At 45.9% G+C, this 26,807-nt stretch overlaps 1 protein-coding gene across 5 annotated transcripts in view; it reads left to right on the forward strand.

Annotated features, from left to right (window-relative positions):
* The window catches only part of fynb (FYN proto-oncogene, Src family tyrosine kinase b), a 58,241-nt gene that overhangs the window by 23,524 nt on the left and 7,910 nt on the right, over positions 1 to 26,807 (forward strand). For 3 of the 5 annotated variants that reach the window (XM_056363387.1, XM_056363390.1, XM_056363388.1), the window contains 6 exons: positions 9,711 to 9,967; positions 14,727 to 14,823; positions 18,731 to 18,829; positions 19,511 to 19,614; positions 20,051 to 20,200; positions 25,598 to 25,762. In XM_056363387.1, coding sequence (XP_056219362.1) covers positions 9,721 to 9,967; positions 14,727 to 14,823; positions 18,731 to 18,829; positions 19,511 to 19,614; positions 20,051 to 20,200; positions 25,598 to 25,762 — 862 coding nt within the window. In that variant the 5' untranslated portion in view covers positions 9,711 to 9,720. Of the gene's footprint in view, positions 1 to 9,710; positions 9,968 to 14,726; positions 14,824 to 18,730; positions 18,830 to 19,510; positions 19,615 to 20,050; positions 20,201 to 25,597; positions 25,763 to 26,127; positions 26,284 to 26,807 lie in introns of all 5 variants that reach the window. The other 2 variants (XM_056363391.1, XM_056363392.1) reach the window with 2 other exon arrangements.

Raw genomic sequence — 26,807 nt, forward strand, 5'->3', positions numbered from 1 at the left:
GGCTGAGGCAAACAGGAGTTAGTCAGCATCCAAAGACACATCGAGTGAAGAGCTGGGGGTGTATATACTGCGGCAGCAAGCTGATCAGGTTCAGGTGCGTACAGAGGGAATTGGCGGGAGCAGGGGACCAGGAAGCCACACCCAGCACATCCACACACACACACACACACACACAAACACAAACAGAGAGAGGGACAAACAGGAAACTCCTCTAAGAGGAAGTCGGTGGAAACACAAGGGAGAGAGGGGAAGGCAGAGCTGAACCCTCAGTGAGTCTGACTGATAATAAACAGTCTGAATCCCTCCTCTAAACTCATTACATCAATATTTTAAGGTTATCAAGCAGCAGATTGTCATAGCTAATGTTAACTAGCATCATGTTAGCTTAGCAATCGAATTCATTTGCCCAAAGTCTTCTCTAGATATCGCGATTATATCGTTATCGTGATTTCTTTTAGCCGCAGTGATCGTGATGCAACCCTCGTTCCAAGCTGAGTAAGACATTTCTCACTTTCCTATCATCCACTTTTAGTATTTCCTAGTACTTCTCATCCGAACATCATTTAGATGATTTATTCTCCTATCACGAGGGAAACAGGAAACAGGTGAATTTCAGTTTGGTGACAGCAGCCCGTCAGGAAACAGCTGCTGAATGAAGTGAAAGAATTACTCACTGTAAACCTTTGATCGCTGTGATGAGTTTTATATAAAAACACATTGAACAAAAACTGCTGGTGCATTTTGTCCTGAGGGTCTTCAGCGGATCAATACTCCTGACAGTGTTTTGCAGCCCTCACTACAGGTGCAGGTCGTCGGTCTTCACGGTGTCGGATCCCAGTGACTCTCCTCGCTCCGACACCAAACATTTCATTTCTTTGTTGCAAAATCTGTCACTAGTTCGTTTCCTGTTGATCAACCAATCGATTGATCGACTGATTGTTTAGGCAGCTATAGCTTTCACCCAACCGCTCCTCCAACCTGAACAGCCGCACTCCAGTCATCCTGGTAGTTTCGCCGAGAAAGAGCGTGGTCGGCTAACAGCCGAGCTAATCGCTATCCAAAGCAGAACAGTGTCACGAAGGGAAACATGGCTCCCTGCTTTCTTCACCTCAGAGGATCCGTCAGGTATCTGCCGTCATCCTCCTCCAGCTCCTAGCAGCGCTGCTGCCGCTGACACTGAGCCGCCCTGACACAATGGTGTCACCGCTGGCCCCGCCCAGCTGGAATCTGACTGACAGGAGCAGGGAGGACAGAGGCTGGCGTCCTTCTCCTGCGGCGAGAGAGAGAGAGAGAGAGACAGAGCAGAGAGGATCATGGGAGCAGACATGGTTGAGGCTTGTGTTGTTGTGATCTGCACTCAGCCAGCAGGAAGAGATGTAGACAAGCGTGTGGCCTCTCGCTCGCCGCAGCAGAAGCACAGACACGGCGAGGCGTGCAGCAGGGGGACGGGTCGGGTCTGTATTATTTAAAAAATAATCATAAATAAAGTGTTTACGGTGCAGCTTTTTGGCCGTGTCCTTCATCACCATCGGAGGAGCTCACGCTGGAAGCGATAAGTTCAGGGGGGATGAATTCAGTGATTTTTAATGGCGGCGGTTGCAGCATCCTCGGGCCGACCTCCTGCAGGGACGCGTGCTGTGAGCGCTCTGCCTGCGCCCAGCCTCTCTGAAACAAACTGAAAACCGCACGTCGCAGGCGCCGGGCCTCGAGTCGCAGGAATGCTTTCTCGAGGCCAAAATGGAGCGCTTAACTCTCGAATGTTGACTTTAGGGAAGCTGGTGGCAGCTGCTCAGGTATGGTGAAGTCTGTTTTTGCAGTATTCTGGCACTGGAGAAAAAAAACAAGAAAAAATAAAAAGAAAAGATTTGTTTTCGTTTTAACTTTATTTCCACTTTTTCGAACGTTTCCTGCCTTACTCACATCGTCCCGAGGTCATGAATCATTTACAGTTGTAACAGAGCTGTTGTCAGTTTTCAGGCCGACTAAAAATAGCCCTGCCCACGTTCCCCCCTCGGTAACTGTCCCTGGTCAGCTGTGTGTGTTTTCCTTTTGCTCGCCCGGTTCCTAAGAAAAGGGAGGCTGCTCTCTCTTATTATGGTTAAGCCGGCATGGCCGAGTGTTTAGGGAGGCCGGGATCACAGCTGCCGCGGCAGCCGTGTCATGTCGGCAGCGTTTCCTCTGTGATGTGCCAGCTGACCTCGGTGACCCCGCGCTGTGAAGCCAGCAGGGTTACCCTCAGTCATCTTTTTGTCTCACAGCAAAAAAACCATACGGCTCGTATAAACATGTGCTGAGTCTGACATGATTATAGACACTTTTTATAGACGTGATGTTTACGTTCAGAGCAGTGACTGTAACATTTACAACACGTATCTGTTGTTTCTCTGTACTGTCGTTTGAAATTGTGACTCATCATATACTCGTTTTGAATCTGCTTTAATCTGCGTATTGAATACGTTTTTGTGTTTGGTATTGAGCACATTTTTGTCTCATGACCTGAAGAAGCAGTTCATGACTGGTTTGGTTTGTGACTGATTTGGTGCAGGAAACAAAATGTTTGGAAAAAGTGTCTAATTCTTGTAGTAATTTTGAGGAAGGATGTGTTACTGTGGCGCTGGTTTGTTCATCCCTCCATCTGTCTGTCTGTGGACGGCCTTGACTGGGAACAGGCTTCCTCCCTCCCTCTGCTTCATGACACTGGCAGGGCGGCATGCTGGGAGTGCAGCGAGGAGGCTGCGACGTGGGCGTAGCCTGTGAGAGCCCGTCATTAGCCCCTGCTCCCTTTGTCAAGTGTCTGTCCCCCACCTCCTTTCCTCCCTCCCTCCCTGTCACCTCCTTTCCCTCCTCTCTATCAGCCTCCCTCTCTCTCTCCGTCTACCTCGGTGTTCACCATTTCCTCGGCGCAGCACGAGGTCGGTGTAAAGTGAATAATTACTTTCCCGATGTGTTGACTGTGCTACGGCAGGGTGAGAAACGGCGTGTTTGTTTTTTGCACTCCCAACAGAGAGAGGATCGTCGCAGACGTAGGAGCAGTAGAAATAGGTGGTGCTGTCAGCTTGTGGGCGGCGCCACGCGGCTGCCATGATAGTATCTCTCTGTTCCCTTTAAAGGTCACCGCTGTTCAGATAGTTTACGGCACGACGCCGGCATGAATTAGCAAATGTTCTGTTGATGAAATCAGACGTTGCCATTAAAAATAAAAATACTGGTGTGACGGAGCCAGAACTGCAGCAGCTTATCTGTGGCCTGCAGTTGTTTCGTGTTGTGTGGCAGCGTCACTGACATAATAGTTGTGTCACAATTCAGGGGCACCAACCCTCAAAAGGCTGCGTTTGAGAACCGATTGTGTCACAGCGGCGTGACCCGACTGTCCCGTTTCAAAGGCTCCTTCGAATTCTTTTCCTGGGCAGTGAACGCACCAACAGGTGGATCATTGGTGGCACAACTCGCCTGGAATTAAAAATACAATACGAGGATCGCACGTCTGAGTGTAAACATTGGCTTTCAGCTCAGTTCAACAGCTAACGATACAACTGTTAAAACAAAGAGCCTTAAAACAAGAGTAAAAGAAAATTATGTGTTGTTAAAGTTGCTAGGCAACAGGAAGCAGTGGGCAGTGGAAATCCTCTGTAGGCCAGACCGATGCACAACCCGGATGCTAGCGTCACTCTCTCATGTTGAACCTCATTTAGACGCTCGTGAGCAACCGAGACGTAAAAGCTTTTACTGGCTGATTTTATGTCGTAGAGTAAAACTTGTCATTTCATTCATCAAACCAAAAACACACAGACGACGGGACGAGGGGACGGGGAAGCGCTAAAATGAAAAATGCTAAAACTAATTGTTGGGTTTCAGGGACTCGACGCTCTCTTTACTGCACCTGCCAGGTAAAGAGGTGAAGTGGATCCGTGTCCAGCAGCGAAGGTGTAAAATGCCAAACAGCTGTAGTATATAACATGTGTCTTTGTGCAGGATATACTACGCTCCCACAATCAGCCTCTCCACCCGGCACCCGCCCTGCTTCCTCTCTGCTGGAGGTGTTTTTCATTCAGACAGACACTCTTCCACCACTTCAGCCCTGCCATGACTAAAGGGATGGAAAGAGCTTTCCCTGGGGGCTTTTAATGAACCCCCTCCCCATCGAATGCAAACGCAGACACGCGTATAAGGGGCGTGGCTCCGGGCGGACACCTTTTTGTTTATGCCCTCCGTCTTTTTGCAGACATGCAGCACCTTCCATCCTTTTAAATCACGGCCTTTACACCTTCAGGTCCTTCAGGTCTTCGGCTCCAATTAAAGAACCTAATGAATTTTGTCCACGCGGTGTTTCCCTGAGGGTTCATTAATTTCAAGTTGAAAGTGGCTGGAACGTGGGAGGAGGTGGGTTTTTTTATATGAATCATGAGGGAAGTTGTCGTGTGTTCGCTGCTTTTTTTTTTATTTTTGACAGAAGTAAAAAATAATTCTCGGCGCCCGATGTGGAGATGTTACAGGAAGTCTTAGGGAAGTGATCCGGCGCGCCTCGCGTTTTTGTGGTTGTCACTTTTATTTGCCTCTCGAGCTGTTTCCCGCTGAGGAGCGAGAGAAACCGGGGGAGTACGCAGCAAAACAGCCCCAGCAGCAAGCAGGTGCCGGCTTTCTCTGCGAAGGAGGAATAATTAATCAGCAGAGAGGGGCTGTGTGGAAAGGAGGGGGGGGGGGGTGAAGAGATGAAAGAGTCTTCAGTTCAAAGAGAGAGGGAACAGTCAGTGACGACGTCGGCCATAACTCTCCCCGCACCCGGCTGAGGAGGAAGGAGCCGGAGCAGTAAATCATCGTTTAACGGGATTTCACTAATCTGACTCTTAAACAATTGTTCTGATTGATTACAGCTGATGAGAAGAACAACGTAACTGAATTACACAATGTGTTATTGCAGACTTATTATACTTATTATACCCACAGACACTGACACTTCGTTAAGACTCTTTTTGGTCTTTTATTTGCCAACGTCTTTTATCAAACCGATCACATCCACCGAGTATTGAAAACAAATGTCTGAATATCTGATCACATTCATAATCCTTTCTCTTATTCTATAGTAAAACTTTTCCTTTTGATTCATGCATTCCTGGACATTATCCAAAATGTCAGTGATCAAAATATTACAAAATTATAGTTTTTATTTACATTATTTATATTATATTATATTATTATTAATGAATTTCATCTTCCAGGCAGCAACGTCACTCTCAAGGTATAATGTACAGAAAGTCTAACGAACTTACAGATGATTCTGACTCATTGGTCTGTAATGTTATGAGGTAATAACCTTCCTCTTCAGTGTTTCCGCCTGGAGACGCAGGCGTCACTGACTGATGTGTGATGTGAGTCAGGGCGATCGCAGGGCGTCCACAGTGCTGCACGCTTCACAGCGGTGAGAGAGACTCCGTGTGTGTGTGTCTCTATGGGACGTCCAGCTCCGTGTGATCAGCTGTGTGAAGTTAAACCGTCTCTCTCCCTGAAAGAAGCCTCGTTCTGTCCGTCGCCATCCTTCCCTCCAGAGATTATCATTCAACAGCTGCATCGGAGCAGCTTTCATCGCAGCTCGGAGGGAATCAATACACTTGTTTCCCTTCCAAAAGCCGACCCAGTCCGCCTCTGCCAGTCAGGGGTTATGTAAAGAGTCAGGATGCAGAGCGGGGTTTGTGGTTTCAGTCGGAGCTGGCTGCTGCTGTGAGCACATGCGATTAGAGATGCTCTGCAGTCTTGCACTGAGCGTAGCATCGCTGCTGCTGCTGCTGCTGCTGTTGCTGCTGCCGCCGCCGCCGCCGCCGCCTGGCCCCCTGCCTGCTCCGTGTCCTGTCACACAGGATTACAGGCACCAGTTGACAGCACGTCGTCACGGCGTGTTCTGCTGCACCGCTGCTGCATATGTGAGTCGGCCATTTCGCCCCCCCCCCCCCCCTGGGTTTGATGCCAGGTTGTTGACACGGGTCGAACAGAGCTGATTACAAGCGGCACGGAGGTGATTTTTGCGCTCTTCCTGAACCCGCTGACACATCAGAGTCCTAGAGAGACACAGACTCTCGCTTCTACTTTAATTATTATCATAAAACACGAGGCAAATTTAAAGGAAACACCTCAGAGAGCCAAACAGGAAGAGACATGACTTTCAGTTTAAAAGTCCCAGTCCTCGGCACAGAGACAAAAAACACACACACACAAATAATACGGTCGGATTTCTCTCCTCCACCTCCTGTGACAACCTCTGATTGCACTGACGGGCGCCGCGGCCTCTGTCTGCACCAGCGTCCCATCTGACGGATCAGTCTGTAATTATGTTGAAAGAGAGCGTCACGGCGTGTCAGTCGGTCCGGAGCTGCTTCGCTTAATTGGAAGAGGAAGGGGTTTTTGTTTTTTTTCTCTCCGTGGCCTCGCCGGCATTAACGAAAGACCGGAGACCCAGACAAGAGGGCAGCACTTGATCACGTCGTGAAAGCTGCGATCTATCAACAAGACCACAAGGTTAAAGACCACACTGCTTTTAATTTAACATTTCTATTGAAAGAATAGAGAAAAGTTAAAGGCTGTGGCTCCTGTAGTGGCCATTCCTTCTTTTTCTTTGGTTACAGGAGCAATCAGAGGTAAGATGAGAGTACTTACCTGTACCCACCTGTATTATATTAAACTGGATAGAACAACAAAGGTATGAATACATTAATAAACTGCCTTATATACAGTGTTATGGGTAGTGACACGTTACGATATGAAGTGTTGGTGCTGACGTTCTTCACGACGTACAAAACAGGAAATGTAAATGTAAGGAAACCGGAGTCAAAATGGAAACAGACCTGTGAACCTCAGACTTCGGCCTGAGGAGAGGTCGCGTCGTCATGGAAACCACGGGGAGTCATCCTCCGGGAGTCGGTTACAGTCTCTCATCTTCCTCCAGTCTCCAGCAGCTTGTCATTACACTGGTTGGTGATTGATGCAAGAGTGAGGCTCCTTCTTCCCATGATCCTCCTCTTGTTTATTCCCGCTCCTGAGAAGTGGCGGGGGGGGGGGAGCCCACGCTCCTCCTCCTTCATTACCCCCCCCCCCCCCCCCCGCTCCTCTCTGCAGTCAGATGAAAGGGAAGCAGGGGGAGAGACAGAAGGAGCAGTGGCAGTGAAATATATTCTCCAGTGACACATTGGAAGACAGAGCGAGCCTGGATCAATCGCCTGTTGTGTCTGCGCTGATAAACCACGCAGTTATTTTCATCCTTGTTTTGCAGAGAAACAATTAGATGACATTAATTCCTCTGGGAGAGCGCTAACTTGTCTGAGGGTAATGTGGCGCCCCGCTGCGCTGTGGCTCCTGTCTTTTCTTTTTATTTTTTTTTTTATTTTTTTTAAATTCAGCTTTTAATTTTGCTGAGGGGAAGACCGTGCTAGTTTAGTCATAAACAAACCATTCAGCAAGTATTTCAAGATGTTTTGTCTCACGTCTGTAGTCTGGAGCTGTCTGTATATTATTCACAAACACAAACATCCCTTCCTTTTCTTCAACATGGCTTATCTTCACGTCAACAGTGGATACAGTCCTGGCTCGCTCACATACAATGGTTTAGTTATTACAAAATAAAAGTATTTTGTAACACTTGTTGGTCGTAGTGATTGGGTGATTTCTGGTGCGATAATAAATGCTAAATACTAATACTAATCCCCAAAGAGGTTTATAGTAATAGTAAAAACCTGAACGACACTGAGCAGAAGGCCAAACAATCGTACACATTAAAGACAGTGATTAAAAAAGTCCAAGCCCAGTAAACACTGAGGTAAATGATGAACACCCAAATCCAGTTTCTTCTTTCTATTTCATAGATAAAGACGAGTTTACTTGATTCAAATATGAAGTTCTCTCTCGTGTGTTAAATACTCGTCTCAGTGTAAACATGATGATAAATGACAAACAGAGTTGTCTGTTGCTGTGAAATCGAGGCTGTTTAGATTAAACTGGTTCTGATGTTAGTGCATCAAATCCATTTTAGTCAAACTCAACACAAGTTCAGATTTAAGTGCAAATCAGCAAAGCAGGCTCTGAGCCTCTCTTCTGATTGGCTGACTGTTTTCTGAGTGATCTAATTAAAAAAATATGGCAGATTTCAGGTAAAACACTGTAAAGGTAAAACCAAATCCTGCAAGGTTTGGATGGTGGGTCCAGGTGGGCGGGGCTTGGTGACTGCTTTGTTGTGACATCACAAAGTTCCAGAAGTCCTGACGGCTGGTTTTAAGGCTCAGTTTCTGAATACAGGCTGTGTGCATTTCTCTGTGGACTGAGGCTTTGATACTTTCACAGTATTAATATAGAAGCTAGAGCTGATCTATAATCACACTACACATGGACACAGACCTTTACACTGGAGGAGCTTTAAAATAAAAGGTGCTCATTGTTTGGTTTGGAGAAAGTTAGGGTTGTGTGTTGTAACTGTATTTTCAACTTATTTTCAACCTCTTCAGTAGAAGGTTTCAGTTTAGCAACATCCAGGAGTGTAACTTTTTACATAAAGACAATGATGTGAAATGGTAGAAGTGCAGGCCGCAGGGTGGAAGACCAGAGCTGAACGCTTTGATAACATCCAACATGGGGAGGGCAGGTGAAGAGTCTCACCTCTGGCAGCTCAGGTCGACTTCCACCGTAACGCCGGCGTCCAGTCGTCCTCCCACCACTCTCCATTAAGATCAACACGGCAGTGCTGTCAGCACAGCGCGGCGCCTCCACGTCCTGCCCCCCCCCGCCGTTATTCCTCCTGACCGTGAAAGAGCCACACTGTTTGTATGAGTCATCCAGAGACCGAGCCGCGTGTCAGGCTATAAAAGAAAAAGGTCCCTGCCTCCCAGACCAGAGTGCTAATCAGTGGAAGAGCGTCGTCTGTGGAGAGAGCAGTGTGAAGTGGAAACCTCAAACAGAGTGATGAGTTCACTTCCGCTCGGCGAGCTGTGCAGGCGAGCGCTCGTTCTTCTTCCAGACGCCGCGTGTCGTCTCATCGATCCACCGGTCGAGCTGATAGTCGCTGAGCTCAAATCACTGTTTGCATCCAGGCGCTTCAGGCCTGTGTGTGTTTTTATTTCTTGTTGCTGCGTAACACCTCGACGGAGCTTCTTCAGATTTGGCACAAACGTTCACTAGGACTCAAGGATGAACTCATTACACTTTGATGGTCAAAGGTCAAGGTCACGGTGACCTCATAAAATGCGTTTTTGGCCTTATGAATGTGATTTCTCTGTAACGCCTCGAAGGACTTTCTCCAAATTTGGCACAAACATTGTCCTGCATCAAAGGATGAACTGATTATATTTCGTGGCTAAAGGTCAAAGGTCAAGGTCACTGTGACCTCACAAAACATGATTTTGGCCTTGTGAATGCAACATCTCCAGAACTCCTCAAGAAAATCTCTTCAAATTTGGCACAAACGTTCACTTGGACTCAAGGATGAACAGATTACACTTCAAAGGTCAAAGGTCACGGTGACTTTACAAAATTTCACACAAATGGTTCATATTTTATCTGACTGGATAAACAGGGGTGTAACCTGAAACCAGTCTGAGTGGCGGAAGGGATACGACCACGAGGAGTTGATTCTAGTAATTTAATGTGATTTTTCGAAACACTTCCTCACCATGTTTTATCTCACAGGTCCAGTTTCATCCGAACCAACCGCCTGTTTTTTCTTTCCCTTCTCTCAGATTATAGATAATGGGCTGTGTGCAATGCAAGGATAAGGAAGCAACCAAACTCACAGACGACCGAGATACCAGCATCTCCCAGGGAGCCGGATACCGCTATGGGGCCGACCCCACGCCGCAGCACTACCCCAATTTCGGGGTCACCGCCATCCCCAACTACAACAACTTCCACGCCCCCGTCGGACAGGGGATGACCGTCTTCGGGGGAGTCAGCACTTCCTCTCACACTGGAACTCTGAGGACTCGTGGCGGGACGGGTAAGAGACGTGATGTTCACAGATATAAAATATGAAACATGATCCTGAGTGTTAATGAGTCTCATACAATCAAGGTTATTCTTAGTTAATAGAGATTCTCCCTTCAACACATCGTTACTGTTTTTATTCCAATCACTCGTTTTTAATTTAATTCATCATTGAACTCTATGGTAACATCAGTGTCGATCATATTTCTCACGAGTCAGAACATTTTATTGATCTCCAAGGATGGAGATGCAACAGCAAAGAACAGAGAATAAGATTATAAAGATAAAAAGATAAAGATGAAATATGAACATAAAATGTCAATAAAAATAAGTAAAGATGATCGCTGTACTGTCCTGTACCAGCTGAGCAGAGCGTCTCTCTCAGTGAAACCACCCTGATCTTAAAAGACTCTTCACAAGTGAAGTAAACGAGAGACGGAAGTTATTGTACAAAGGAGAAGTGACATCAAGAGAGGAAATAATGTGATGGGCGCTTCTCGGAGAAATGAGCCTCAGTCGTTTGACGGAAGAGAGACGGATAAACTGAAGTTTAAAGGTCACGTCTTTTCTGTTCATTCCCACACACACACACACACACACACACACTGTGTTGTGTTCACTCACTCGCAGCCGCCTACACACACACACAAACACACACACACACACACACACACACACACACACACACACAAAAACCTCCGTATGCAAAAGCTCAAACATTGTTCGAGTTGTTAAAGACTTCCCATGGCATCCCGAAATCCTGACAGTCCTCGCCTCACAGCCTCACTCCTGTTCACCACCCCCCACCCCCCACCCCACCCCACCCCCCACCCCCCACCCCGACCCTGTCGGGAACGTCCGGCTGGCATTAGCGCGGGGCTTTGTGCGGCGGGCTCATTGTTTAGGTAGGGAATATTCCTACTCAGGATATCCTTTATGTCTGACTGAGCTCAGGCTGCTGTGCAGAGGAACTCAGCATTTCCACTCAACTTAGCAGGAGTCCTCTGCCTCAGAGTGTGGATTATTTTCTGCACCGCATAATCCAAATCCACACGGCAGCAGAGAGAGGAGGAGAGAGAGAGAGAGAGAGAGAGAGAGAGAGAGAGAGAGAGAGGGGTTTAGCTTTTTAATTTTCTACCATTGGGGACATTTGGACATAAGCCACCCTCTCCTCTCAACCTCCGTTACAACACAGCTGCCTAACTGCCACAGTCACCCCTCCGCAGTCACACACATCTCATTGATTATCAGTTGATCTTTTTTTTGCTGATGTCATTTTCCCAAATGGAAATTCACAGCCGCCCCTGTGACCTTATGTAAGTAATTGAGTGATATCCCCGAAGGCGGTTGCGGAGTGAATCAACAAACCGGTTTATACCTCGCGCCCACCTTTGCTGACCTGAATGGAACATCTGAACGCTGTAAACCACAGCTGTGGTGCGTTCAGGGTCTCGTTACTGCTTTGAAGGTTAGAAAGCCAAAGTGAAACTCTTTCTGTCTGCTCCCCCCTTCGCTTGTTTGTTATCACATGAACAGCAGAAGGTCCTTTCTATCTACAGTCCCATCAGCCACAGCCTCAAATACCCTCTTCATATCAACATTTCCCAGAAAGCCTTGCTGCTGAGAGCGTCTGAAGTGAAATGACTTGAATAAAATGCAATCAAGAGAGTTTAAGTGGACTTTGAAGAAGTGCCCATTCAACTTCCATTTGTCAAACACTCAGAGGCATGAAACGGCTCGACAGCCGCGGTCACCTCGGACCTGCTGTTGTCTGAGCGCCGCTCTCGTCTCCGCACTCGTGTTCTTTTGTTCTGAGGCGAGAAAAAATCAAGCAAGTGAGACAGACGGAGCTCCAGTTTATTACAGTTTGAGTCTTATTTTCATTCTTTAATCCTTCCTGTTGGTCATAACAATATTGTGTGTTGGAACAGATTTCTAATTAGTTAAAAATCAGTATTGTAACGGCTCCAAACGAGCTGTTTGTAAGTTTAGCAATTGCTACATAGCTAACGTTAGCATTAGCAGCCGTTTACTGACCAGTCCAGAGGAAAACGTTGTGAGTTCGCCATCAAACTTACTCGTCAACAGCTGTCTCCAGAGGTGGAAAGCGACGCCAATGTTCACTCTTGTTAGCATGCTAACTAGTTAGCTTCAGCCTGTCACTTTCAAATACACGAGTCACTGTAGCGCCCTGAAAGAGTAGCGCTGCTCAGAGGACGTGTTATAACCTCCTGTATTGTAAACGCGTTAATGGCAGGACTGGTAAGTAACGGCTGCTAATGCTAACGTTAGCCATGTAGCAATAGCAAAGCTTATAAATAGCTCCTTTAATTACTTGATCAAAGTAATGTAACTGATTAGCCTTTCAGCACCATTAATTTATTCTGTTGCTGCCCTGTAAAAACGTCACAACCTGACGAGCTCTCATTATTGATCCAGATAAACATGATTATGGTTTTAAGTGATCAGTGTAAAGAGGACGGTGCCAGTTTACAGGAAGTGCATATTCTCCGTATCCGGAGCGACTGAGTGAAAGGCGGCTTGGCTGTTTGAATCCAGACTCGTCGTCAGACTCAGTTTCAGTCAGTACGAGTGTATTTGTTCATAGTGTGAAAATCACTGCAGTTTTCTCTCCTCACTACAGACGCCTACAGCATGAGGGAAGCTGTGGACATCAGCTTTAATGAAACTGTGTGAAGTGAAAACACTTGGCAGCATAAACTTATAGCAAACAAATACTCCTCTATCCCAGCCACCGCGGTTCCCCCCGGTCGTGTTGCTCTGCAGAGATGTCGGTGAGATAATGTCTGAGAAAAAAGTTTTTTTCAGGCCGCTGGTTTTTCGTCTGGAGAGGAGTCAAACCGGAGCGAGGGAGCCCAGAAATCCCGGCTTGGGTTAGTGGACAGTGACGGGCGCTGGCTGCCCTGCGAGGGAGGCTCCACATTACTGTCGGTTCATGCGGTTCAGGTGGTGGATTTGCTTCGGACGAGCAGAAACACTGCACTTTTCTAAAGCCACTGAAACTGTGTTACAGGGATTTAGCTGATGCACTTATCAGGAGAAACACACAGCGAGTGTTGACAGTGGTTACACAGTCAATTCAATTACAGGTTTAATTCTCAAACTGCTGTATAACACCCACCCCCCAATTAAAAGTCCGTCTTTTCACAATGTAGTTTTACATTTTGTCTTAATTTAACTGAAGCGGTTTTAAAATCCAGAGTGTGTGTTCCCAGCATTTCCCTCCCTCTGTTATCGTACCTTCACATTATCGACTGTGTTGTTATATTAATGTTTTAACAGTCTTGAGTTTTTCTCTCCTTCACACCTTTCATTTGTACTGTTAACAAACCCCCGCCCGCCGCCGCCGCCGTTCTCTCTGTTCACACCTCCCACAATTAGCCTAAACTGCTTTATCACTCGTGCCACAAGCGGCGAGCAGGAGGCTGAGGCGGTATTCATGTGAGAGAGGGAAGAGCTGCTGGGGGGGTATTAAAATGAAAAGCGACTGTTTTTTTTTTACTTCAGTGATGACAGTAAAATTAGGAGGATTAGTGAAGATGCAGAAGGAGGAGGAAGAGGAGAAGGAGGAAGAGGAGGAGGAGAAGAAGAGCCAGTGACTTCAGGTTAAAGAGTTTTATTTCTGTAAGGGTTGTCCTGCCGTCATGAAGCAGATTCGACCTCAGACAAAGTTGTGGTAGTGATGTTTTACAGTGGATAAATATAAATACTGCAAGACGAAGGGGATTAGTAGCTGGTTTGTGCGACATGTCATCTGACCAGAAGTGTTTATGTCTGTTCTGAAGCATCACCCTGCGTCGCCTTCGTGACCTTTTCCCCAAGAGTTCTTCACCAGTTTCCTGTCTTTGCTGTCTGTATGCGATGAGTCATGTGACGCCATGTTTATCATCTTGGTTTAGCATGTTAGCTTCATGCTTATTGGCGGTAAACACAGAGTTTTGCAGATGTTTAGAAGGGCGGCCTGTCCTGTCTCCAATCTGCAAATCCACCAAGTAGATGTTTTTAAAATTTCACCGGATAAATAATAATTTGTCCGTCTGGTAGCAACAGATCACAAGTCACAAAAATGATTGTGTTTGATCCTCAGGGGACCATGGAGGACTGGTTTGTTTTTTTTTAAATAAGATTTTATATAGATTTCTCATCATATAAAAAAAACACACAAAACAAACAAGCTCAACCTCAGTTTCTTCATATATAAATATATACACACACACACACACACACACACACACACATACACATCTTTGAGGTTGAGGTTTATGGTTTTTATTAGCTTTTCTTATGAATTGTTCAGAATGTCAATGTCAAATATAGAAATGTAGAAGTAAGATCAGATATGAATTCAGAGCCACAGTTTCATTGCGGGGGAGGAAATACCAACAGTATCTAGTCAAGAGTCATCGACTGTGACGTTCGATGACATTCTCATTAAATTCAACACAAGCAACTTGCAGTTGAACCAGAGTCTGGTTCTTATTTGATCCGAGCTCCGTCCGTCCAGTGTGTGAGTCTGAGCTTCACCTTCATCTTCATTCACTAACCTCTGTCACTTTTGTATTGTTTTTATTTTTAGATTTCATTTTTATTGTTGCTTCTTCTTAATGTGTTTTTAATCTCAGTTTGTGTAACTCTGTACGGTGTCCTTGAGTGCCAAGAAAGGCGCCTTTAAATAAAATGTATTATTATTATTATTATTATTATTATTAACCTGCAGAGTGCTGACGCTGAGTTTTTTATCGCTCCCGCAGGAGTCACCCTCTTCGTGGCGCTTTACGACTACGAGGCGCGGACAGAGGACGACCTCAGCTTCAGGAAAGGAGAGAGGTTCCAGATCATCAACAGCACGTGAGTCACCACGGCCGCACTTATCGCACTGAATGCAACTTTCCCTCCTTTCGTCGCCTTGTTAACGGAGACGCTGCAGCTTGTGCACGGAAACATTTTGGTTTCTCATGATCTGGAGCCCAATAAGTCAGCTGCTCCTCGCTCTGTGGAGCCGTGAAGCAACAGGGCGCAGTGTTAAAGGCTGCCACACATTTTGAAATGAGGTGAAAGTGTTGGTTTGAACTTGCAACATGACAATCGGTGGAACACAGTTTATTTAAGGTTTACGGAGGGTGGAGCCGCGGCACCAGCAGGCAGTGATGAGTGTGGCGTTCCCTTCAAGACTTCCCTCTGGACTTGGACAGGAAGTGCCTTGTTACACCCACAGTGATGTTAGCTCGCCTTTTTCCTCCAGACAACCAGTATGTACTTGGTGTGTGTGTGTGTGTGTGTGTGTGTGTGTGTGTGTGTGGGAGGAGAGTCAGGATCATCTGCCAGCTCATAGCCTGAGCTTGTGGATGGTTTTCATTTTCTGTCGGTGTGTCATGGTGCCGGAGTGAAAGCTCGGCCGCCCGTCCGCTTGTTTAGGTTTCTGCGGTGGCGCACAGATATCTGAGGAGGCGGGGAGACTGCAGCGACCGTGGTTCTCCTTTAGATGTTGATTGTAATGAGGCGGCTCGGCGTGCGCGCTGCAGAGGCGCAGCAGGTCAGCTGTCACTCCGCCGAGTCGTCTCTGATTTCTGTGCAAACAGACGAACCCACAGCCAGCAGAATGAGATAATGTTTTATGGCAGCCCTATTATTAGAGTCGCTCCGATACTGATACCAGTGTCTGTGAGATGCGGCCTAAAGTGCTGGATCGAAACTTTATAGTTTCAAATCCAGATAAAACAGCAGTTTTCCTGGAAATGAATTCTTTGCTGCTGTGAAACAGAAGCTCACACAGTCAAATCCGAGACTGAAAGACAGATTTTAAAGCATTTTATCCCCCCCCCCACTGTACACGGCGGCCTTATCGCCTCAGCCTTTGGCCCAGCGAGGTCAGTCTTCCTCCTCTCCACACCCAGTTAGCATCCTGTCCCAGCCGGCGTCTTGCACATTCCACCGCACACCTAGCCCCCCCCCCATTAGAGCTCAGCCTCCCTCCACCTCCTCCTCCCTTCATCTTCTCCCCTCCTCCCTCTATCTACCCCCGCCTCCTCTGCCTCAGACTGGGGCTTCTTTAGACTGACCCCTGCTGGACGTCTGAAAGAAAATCCTCCTTAAAAATCCTCAGACTGCCGCGCCGGCCTGTCAGAGCTGGCAGGAAGTGAGTGACAGATGCCCAAACAGGCGGGGCTCATGTGAAGCAGGGCCACCAGAGATCCCAGTCGTCGCCCCCCCCCCCCCCCCCCCCCCCCCCCCCCAGCTGACAGATGGCAATGTTGTCCCTTTTTTTATTTTGTGATGGCATCCTCTATCCACCATCAATGTTTATCAGGTGCTGCGTTGAGCTCAGGCTGGTTACGACCCGCCGCGAGTGTGTCAGTGTGTCTGTGGCGTCTTCAGACAGAACCAGGAAGTAGCTCCTGTTCTCAAGTCTGCGCTGGAAGTGAATGTAACCAGTGTTGCTCCGGTTGAACTGCCTGCAGGCTGCGAGTAAACCGCTGTGGTGTTGTGAATGGAGCTGTGCCGTGTGACTCCTCTCAGTCAGCGCAGCCCTGTGTTTGATTATCCTTTCATCAGCAGTCACCACGTGCTCACACACACAGAGAGAGAGAGAGAGAGAGAGCGAGAGAGGATTTGAAGCCGTTCTCAGACAGGAGGGAGGGTCTTTGTTTACTCTTGTTGTTTTCTGTCTTTTTGTGGCGGAGCACAGTTGGTTTAAGGGGGTTTGTTTCTGGAGACAAAAGAGGCTGCGGGACAGACTGGGGACCCACCCCACCCCGTCTGTCGGTGTCTCTCCGGCTTCACATACCGACACAAACACATCCTCCCTCCCTCTCTCTCTCTCTCTCTCTCTCTCTCTCTCTCTCTCACACACATACTTTCCTCCCTCAGAAGACAGACTGTGGAGCCCTCCCTCCTCTCCTGAGGGATCCTCTCTGAACAAAGGGAAGCAGGCCTGTTTCTGCCTGGGATGTCGTCCCCAGGCGATTCCCTATCATGGCTCTATTCAGCTGAAATGAAGGACCAACAACAACACCCCACCCCACCCCCCACCCCCCCCCCCCCCCCCCCTCTATACAAACACACACACACCCAGAGCCATTCCCCTCCTGGCGTGTGGAGGATGTGATAGAGAGCGGCGCAGGGTGGCACTGAGACGCTGTCAAAGCTGAGACACGAACACGTGTGATTGTGCGTTCATGTGCAAGTATCGGTAACGACAGACGGTAAACCGCTGCTGTCCTTAAAGGCAGCTGGATATTGATATGTGTGAAGAAGAGAGAGGAGGAGTGAAGGAGGGACATGAACAGATAGAGGCTGTAGTTTCTTTTTTAGCAGATATTATTCGAACAGGGAGAAATAGTGCATTTGTTTGGGACTATTTTCAGCTGCGGATGAATACTTTCACAAGGTTCTTTAAGGGCATTAAAGGCAGTGGTGAAGGTGAAGAGCAGAAGCTGTTCCAGTTAAATGCTTCAGTGGCATCAGCAGACCTTTACGCTGCAGTGCATCATGGTCTTCCTGTACGACTGTTGGGCGCTGAGCGAAGGACAACCGTCCATACTGAGTCTGTTTCCCGCCCTTTTAATCTGTTTGCTGTATCTGTGTCGAAAATATCTCTAGGTGGCATCATAACCTTTTGAGCTCAGGCGGTTATTGACAGGAGCGAGTTAAACTTCAAATAACACATTAGGGTGAAAGTGCTCTGCGATTGATTTCTCCTGTGAGCTGCACGCCGCGGTCAGACGCCGGCGCTTCAGCGCTCACTCAAGAGTTATCAAACCTGTGGCAAGTAACGAAGGAATTTAATGCATTTCACAGTTTTTCTGACTTTTAAAAAAACGAAAATATATCGGAATAAGGGAGGAGGTGTGAAGTGTGGGATTTTAAGGCTTAAAGAAAGAGGGAAATGTGAAACGTGAGGAAAGATGGAGGACGAGCAGCTGAGAGAGTGGACGGGTGAAAGAGTCTGAGGCCGCGGCGAGGGACGGATGGGTTAGAGCTGGTGGTTAGTGAGGAAGAGAGAAGCGGCTGCGTGGGCGCCCGGGCGTCCTCCCTCCTCCTCTTTCCACTTCCAACACATTTCTTCTTCGCGTATTAAAATAACAACATCCTCCAGCTCTCCACACTCACGCTCATGTCACCATCAACAAGGAAGGAAGTAACTGGAGGAAAACTTTATAGCTGAACTTGTGTATTAGAATATGATCGGACAAAAACCAGGAGAGGGAGGGGGGCGGAGGGTTGTTATAGATGTTTCTATAACAGAATCTTTATCTTATTATTTAATCTGACTTCTACAGCAGCAGCTGCACAGCACAACTTCCTGCTGCTGTTTCATGCAGGCGTGAAACTATAACGTTTATTAACCCTCTGAGGTCTGACAGCATTTTTTCCCATTTTTCCATTATTTCTTATATTCACATTCACAGATCTCAGCTCAGCTCTTCAGATGTTTCGTGAAAACAAACCTTTGCTGTTGTGGATCGATTGTTCTGATGCTTCAGAAGGGTTCAACAAAGTGTGTGTGTGTGTGTGTGTGTGTGTGTGTGTGTGTGTGTGTGTGTGTGTGTGTGTGTGTGTGTGTGTGTGGCTGCCACGTCACTCTCTGCTTTATTCTTTACACACTCACTTGTTCCGACGTGTGATCAGGTCCAACTGAAGAAGAAGGACAAGAGAGGACGTCAGCTCGTACATGAAGTGTAATAATGTGTTTCTTCTCTTCTTGTCCTCTCTCTCTCTCTCTCTCTCTCTCTCCCTCTCTCTCTCTCTCTCTCAGTGAAGGGGACTGGTGGGACGCTCGCTCGCTCACCACTGGAGGCAGCGGCTACATTCCCAGTAATTACGTGGCTCCAGTGGACTCCATCCAGGCTGAGGAGTAAGTAGTGTGTGTGTGTGTGTGTGTGTGTGTGTGTGTGTGTGTGTGTGTGTGTGTGTGTGTGAATGCTCCTCAGAGAGCCACGGTACACTGGTCCAGGACTGGTGACTCTCATGTGGGAGGTGCTCTAAAATAGCTTGAGATTAGTGGACGCAGGGCCGCAGCCCGACAGCCACACATGTGCAGAGAGTTACTACTATTTCTACGTTTTCTCCTTCCATGGATTCAGAGTCTGAAATGTCGGAGCAGCTGTGGGACAGAGGTGGGACTTTACTGTATTGATATACATCGACGTGTGATGAGTGGAAAAGCCTCAGTGTTGACCGGTGTCACGAGAAAACAAATAGGTATTGACAGAGTTTTTCCAGGTTTGGAGACTGTTCAGTTTCAGCCCTGAATTTTAATTTCTTGTCGTGCAGTAATTTTGCACCTGATGCAGATTGTAGTGATGAAATCAGAGGGTCACATACACATACATACATGTGTGTTCATTAACACACACACACACAGTTACACTGACTGAAATAAAACGAGAAAAGCCTTCGATGTTCCTCTAGAGCCAGAGCAGAAGTGGTCTCCTCTGAATCCACTGTTGGAGTGTTTCAGTGTTTCAGTGTTTCAGTGTTTGAGTGTCGGAGTGTCGGAGTGTCGGAGTGAACATGTTCTGTCCCGTCATTGCAGCTGGTACTTCGGTAAACTGGGCCGTAAAGATGCGGAGAGGCAGCTGCTGTCCACCGGCAACCCACGAGGCACCTATCTCATCCGGGAGAGCGAAACCACAAAGGGTAAAAAAAACCACCGGACGCAAACTCACGCCATCCACCGCTCATGAGTCGTTTCCATAGCAACGGATACTGAAAAGTGTCAGTCGCAGAAAAGTGAACATTAAGTTTTGTTTACTCATTATTTGATGAAATATTTCCTGATTTAAATCTAAATGAAACTTTTATTATTCCTCCACAACAGCGACAGCTGCGGCCGGAGACATTATGTTTTGTCATTATGATTGCGGTTGTCAGAGGTCAAAGGTCACCGTTATCATACAAAACACATTTTTGGCCACAGCTGAAGCATTCAGACACTAATTATGACAAAGTAATTCCTTCACTGCATATTTTACATGAGTCTGGACGGACGTGGATGTAAACTGTGACCTCGCTGGTTTGGCGGAGGGATACATCTGCAGGGCGTCACCCTCACCCCCTGGTCTGTGTCCCACAGGTGCCTTCTCCTTGTCCATACGAGACTGGGACGACGTGAAAGGCGACCACGTCAAACATTATAAGATCCGCAAACTCGACAGCGGCGGCTACTACATCACCACCAGAGCTCAGTTCGACACGTTGCAGCAGCTCGTCCAGCACTACTCAGGTACGAAAAACTGTTCGCTCATGTTTACGAAGTTCTTTTCACGACAGTTTCATCTTCATCTTTATTTTAAGACATATTCCGGACAGAGGAAGACGCCAGCGAACACAGGCATAAAGAACATGTAAATATAGACCGGACTTAAAGCTGCATTAGGCAGCGTCACACCTGAATGACAAATGATAAAAGGTTTTCATCACCATTAGGCGACACCTGCGACAGAGTATAAGGGCCACGTTGAGGGAAAAAATAAATTTGAAATTTCAAAAATAAATTTGTAATTTTACAAAAAAAAAATTTCATAATATAATTTTACAAGAAAAAAGTCATAATGTAATTTTACGAGAAAAAAAGTCCTAATATAATGAGAATAAAGGTTTAATTTTTAAATTTTGGATGTTTTTTCTAGAAGGGAAATAGAAGCTTTAAAATGAGCTTTCACAAATAAGGAGAAACTTCATCTTTTGGTTCATCATCATCATCATCATCAGGACATTGAAAAGATTGTGAAGAAACTGAGTCTATTCTAATTTTAGACGGACAAACAGCAGCTGCCACTGACTGACCTTTCACCTGTTTTTATTGGTTGATCTTAAAATTACAACTTTATTCTCAACACATCTGATTTGTCTTCCTCAGTGACGCCCTAATACTTTGTCTTAGACATCACTTTTTTATTTTCAGTTTAAATTTCTGTGTCTCGCTGTGAGGCTCTATTGACTTGTGCAGGTTAAAACCTTCAGCGGTGAAATAATCTGGTGTTTTAACTAACCTGAAAACCAGCGAGGCTTCCTCTCAGTGGTCTGGCTGCAACATGCCCCTCACTGAAAGTGCACGGAGGACGTCGTGGAGGCCCAGTCTCCATTAGAGAGGGAAACAGACAGATGTTGCCATAGAGAGATTTGTTATGGTGGAGACAGAGCATCAACACTGTTGCCTCATTTGCACAACGTTAAAGTCCCCTCTCCTGTCTGATTGATCCGGGACGCATTACGCACACACTGTTACACTGTGTAATTGCATCTCGTCTGGCAGCACATTTTCACATAGAGGAATAAAAGGCGGCGCTGAGCACGAGACGCTACCAGAAAGAAGAAGAAAAGCCACAGCGCCGCAACCTGTTCAGTCATTTAGGTTCGCAGTTGTTTTTTTAATGCAGCTGTTTGTTACACAGAGGGAGACGGGGAGTTTTTAGTGTGTCAGAGTTTGAGTTTACGTCACTGTGAGCTCATCCGGGAGTTTTCTGACACACACCTTCTCTCATCACATTCACAGGATGATTTCGTTTTACTGAAGTATTCAGTTGTTTTCTGTCTTCTTTTGTATTTATCTGTTCTTTGTTCTCTCACACGTGTTCTGTTTTATCACTCTCATCCTCAGTCTCCCTCTCGCTGGGAAAAGGATATTATTCCTGTCATGCTCCAATTGGCACATTGACATTTCGATGTTTAAGCCCTAAAATCAACACCATGGATTTTCTGTACGTCTGTGTCATGGAACATGAACCGTCCCTCTCACAGTTTTCTCACTCAGCTCCAGACGACATACGGAGGCAGCGACACACCTCTGCAAATAACCTCGACTTCTTTTCAGGGCTGGTGCTTTCATGGCTTCTCTGCTTTCTTCTGCGTCTCATCATCTTTAAAGAGACACGTCTCATTCGGTGGAATATTTATTCAGACGAAGCTGAAGAGAGACGGAAAAACAACAACACGCGTGGCCTTGAGGATTCGCTCCGCCGCGAGTTTGAAAGACAACACATTTAAAGTGAAACTATAGAAGCAGAAAAGAACACACGGTGCATTATTCCTCTTAGTAACGAAGCACAGCAACACACCTGCAGCCCTCTGTATTCAGAAGCTAATGCTGGCTAATGTTAGCAAACAACACGGATATTTCTCTGTAACTCTCATGAATCTTCTTCTGCTCAGACGCCGTTTCCACGACAACAGAGTTTCACAACCTTTTCCATCCCAACAGATAAAACGTTCTCAGAGCACTTTTTATTTGTATTAATTTTTTTTTAAGTCATATTTTTTTTTACAAAAAAGTCAAAATCTAATTTTACAAAAAAAACAATAAAATTTTACAAAAAAAAAATTTTAAGTCTTAAAATTTTACAAAAAAGTCATATAATTTTTTTTTATTTAATGATAACGAGTAAACGTTCAGGACTGAACAGAAAGCAGGGAAAACTCCACAGTCTTCACAGAGGATTATAACTCTGATTGACCTAAAACCTTTTTAAAGATCATTTCAATTTAAAACATTTAAAAACATTATTTATACATATATATATCTATATAATTTTATTTTATCACTAGAATTGCACTGATACCTTTGTGTCCCCTGGTGGTTGGGAAACACTGCACTAGAACAAATATAATATAATAATAATATAATATAATATAATATAATATAATAATAAAAGGCGGCGCTGAGCACGAGACGCTACCAGAAAGAAGAAGAAAAGCCACAGCGCCGCAACCTGTTCAGTCATTTAGGTTCGCAGTTGTTTTTTTTAATGCAGCTGTTTGTTACACAGAGGGAGATGGGGAGTTTTTAGTGTGTCAGAGTTTGAGTTTACGTCACTGTGAGCTCATCCGGGAGTTTTCTGACACACACCTTCTCTCATCTCATTCACAGGATGATTTCGTTTTACTGAAGTATTCAGTTGTTTTCTGTCTTCTTTTGTATTTATCTGTTCTTTGTTCTCTCACACGTGTTCTGTTTTATCACTCTCATCCTCAGTCTCCCTCTCGCTGGGAAAAGGATATTATTCCTGTCATGCTCCAATTGGCACATTGACATTTCGATGTTTAAGCCCTAAAATCAACACCATGGATTTTCTGTACGTCTGTGTCATGGAACATGAACCGTCCCTCTCACAGTTTTCTCACTCAGCTCCAGACGACATACGGAGGCAGCGACACACCTCTGCAAATAACCTCGACTTCTTTTCAGGGCTGGTGCTTTCATGGCTTCTCTGCTTTCTTCTGCGTCTCATCATCTTTAAAGAGACACGTCTCATTCGGTGGAATATTTATTCAGACGAAGCTGAAGAGAGACGGAAAAACAACAACACGCGTGGCCTTGAGGATTCGCTCCGCCGCGAGTTTGAAAGACAACACATTTAAAGTGAAACTATAGAAGCAGAAAAGAACACACGGTGCATTATTCCTCTTAGTAACGAAGCACAGCAACACACCTGCAGCCCTCTGTATTCAGAAGCTAATGCTGGCTAATGTTAGCAAACAACACGGATATTTCTCTGTAACTCTCATGAATCTTCTTCTGCTCAGACGCCGTTTCCACGACAACAGAGTTTCACAACCTTTTCCATCCCAACAGATAAAACGTTCTCAGAGCACTTTTTATTTGTATTAATTTTTTTTTATTTAATGATAACGAGTAAACGTTCAGGACTGAACAGAAAGCAGGGAAAACTCCACAGTCTTCACAGAGGATTATAACTGTGATTGACCTAAAACCTTTTTAAAGATCATTTCAATTTAAAACATTTAAAAACATTATTTATACATATATATATCTATATAATTTTATTTTATCACTAGAATTGCACTGATACCTTTGTGTCCCCTGGTGGTTGGGAAACACTGCACTAGAACAAATATAATATAATAATAATAATAATAATATAATATAATATAATAATAATATAATAATAATAATATAATATACTAAAATATTTTTACTTACTATCTTTTTTTACTTTGACACAGTATCTAATGATTTTGACTTAATGAGTCATTCATCTCGTAATTATGTCTAAATCAAACTTAAATTGCTGAAAAGTTGCAGTGATTGGACAAAGATGCAAAGATGCGAGGTCGCTCAGAGTTCACGGGGATTCGTTGAATCTGCATTAATTAATTGCGACATTTCTGGACGGACCGCTTAGTAACTTTAAGGTGATCATATTGTTTAAAGCTGACGGCAGAAGTTTTTGTTTGAAGGAACATGAGAGAATCTGTGCTGTAGGTGCGTAGCTTTCAGCTCATTGGTTCATTGTCCTCAGGTTGGATCGGTGCCTTGTCTTTTTTTTAACCTCCACACGGTGACGCCGGCGGAGCCGACATGGAGCTGTATTGATGTCTGAGTGGAGCAGATGAAGCAGCAGGCAGCACAGATGGGCTTTAATGGCCGAGTTGAAGGTTGAACGCGGGCCTTTATCTCGTCTTTACTGCCCCATGCAAACACCCTGGGGCAAACACCTCCCCCCCACACACACACAAACACACACACACACACACACACCCTATCCCACCCCCACCACCAGGTATCAGGTCGTGGAGATATCAGCGCGGAAGTATGAACGGAAACTCTCCCCTAATTCAGCGCTTTAATCAATGGCTGGCAAACAGCAGGTCTTCCTCAAGAGTAAACACTGATTTCACGACACGGTGTCGTCGGTTAAAAACAAGCGAACACACGGAGGAAGAGAGGATCGACGTGAGGGCAGCACACCTGAACAAGCATGGCTGCTAATGCTTCTCATGGCGCAGGAAGTCCCCGCTCTTTCTTTAGTACCGTCATTATCGTAAAGTGTACGCGAGCCGTAGATGCCATTAGCTAAAGTGAGCCATAACATAGAGCCTATACTTTGACTATGACCTGCTCCTATACTGGCTGTTTATTCATCCAGCAAGACGCCACCGCGGCACGGCAACAAACAGGAGACGCTTGAGCCTAAAATAAGTTATTATGAATAATTAATAAAGAGTAAGGCGGATATTTATAATCAACAACGCCAGCCTGTGACTGCAAAGCTTCATTGAACTCAAAAAAAAAATCACTGATAATTGAACATAAATGAACAGAGGAATTATTAATCATAAATATCTAATCGTTCCACGTCACCATGTTCAGGAAATAGACTTGATGTTTAGACGAGTCTTTCAGGATTCCTGCCGTCAGAATAGAATAAGTGTCATTAAGAAGCCGCCTGGTCGGCTCGGCGTTTATCTTCAGGGAAACAGATGCTCAGCTCTGTGACTTGGACGTCGTGGTGATACGTTATGTCATGTCATGGGATCCTTCGCTTTCACCCATGATGCAACTCAAGCGTTGTGTTTTCAAAATTCACACACCCAGTTTGTAGTCTCCGACCCCGCCCGATGACATCATCAGGGTTGTTGTCACAGAAGATGTTCTGCGGGTGGATCGGCCTGTGCGCCGTCCAGGAAGCAGAAGGAAAGGAAGTGATTTCTGGCTTTTCGTGTTTTCTGACTTCGCTTTACTTCACTGTTGTTTCCAGCTGTTGTGCTGCTGCTGCTGCTGCTGCTGCGAGCCTCTCCTCTGTCCCCTGCTGGATGCTATGCTAACTCTGTACCTCTCTCTCTATGCTCTTATTTGTGCGTCGCTGCGTGGCGTGTGCAGACCGAGCCGCTGGGCTCTGCTGTCGCTTGGTGGTTCCCTGCCACAAAGGGATGCCCCGCCTCGCCGACCTGTCCGTCAAAACCAAAGACGTGTGGGAGATCCCACGGGAGTCGCTGCAGCTAATCAAGCGTCTTGGGAACGGGCAGTTTGGGGAGGTCTGGATGGGTACGGATCCGGTCGCCTCCAAAGACGAGGTCACAAGGAAAGAGCCACGCTGAACCAGCAGAGACACCAGACTGACTCCAAATCACTATGATAATACAACAATAACACAAGCGAATAATCTGGCCCGGGAGGAGGGGAGCAAATGAAACGGGGCAGGAAATTTTGATCGTTCTCATTTTGAGGATTTGCCAGAGGAAAACTTCTGGTTTCTGACCCCGTCCTCCCAAAATCAAGTGGAAAAACATCCAGTTGTGTCAGGAGACTCTGCTCCCACAGTCTAAAGATGGCTTCCTTCCATGTGCCTCACTGCATGTTCCTCTCCCCTGTAGTTAACACTGTGTGCCTTCCCTTCCCTCCCCCTGTAGAGAGTGCGGATGGTTTGTGCTTTAATTTAACGGGCGTGTGTGTGAACTACATCCCTGACACTGTGGGTTTGAGTCATGATGCCTGGGAGATCAGCAGAGACGCACTTGAGTTGGAAGTAAAGCTGGGCACAGGATGTTTTGCTGATGTGTTTTATGGTAAGAAAAATCCCTGAATAAAAGAACCTTCTTTTTTCATGTTCACACTCGGCCGCCCTGGAAAATAAATGTGAAGATTTTCATTTATCTTTTTTCTTAAAAATGTGACGAGAAACAAATTGAAATTTTTTGTTAAGTAGCTGGAGATGAAAGCAAAGGCTGTTTTATCCCTTTAGTATCAGTGTAATTCATCCAGTATGTTCGGCAGCACGGCACAACGGCCGATATTAAATATATGTATAAGACATTGTGGATAAATAATATTAACAATCATCAAACATCTTTAGAATGAATTAGCCAGTTAGCTGCTACTAGCAGGGGGTAAGTTATTGTGCCTGTGTACCGTGTTTCTACAGCTAACAGCTAATTACAGCCTGAGACATAAAAACAACCGCTCAGCTCACGTTAGCTTTCTAGCTTGTGTCGGCTTCTTATCAGGAAGTATAAGTGAGTTACTTAGCCAATTAGCTGTAGCACTTTGAATAAGTGTTAGCATATTTGTTAGCTACATGCTACATGGCGTG

The sequence above is a fragment of the Seriola aureovittata genome, chromosome 19 (genome assembly GCF_021018895.1).
Source record: "Seriola aureovittata isolate HTS-2021-v1 ecotype China chromosome 19, ASM2101889v1, whole genome shotgun sequence".
Taxonomy (NCBI): Eukaryota; Metazoa; Chordata; class Actinopteri; order Carangiformes; family Carangidae; genus Seriola; species Seriola aureovittata.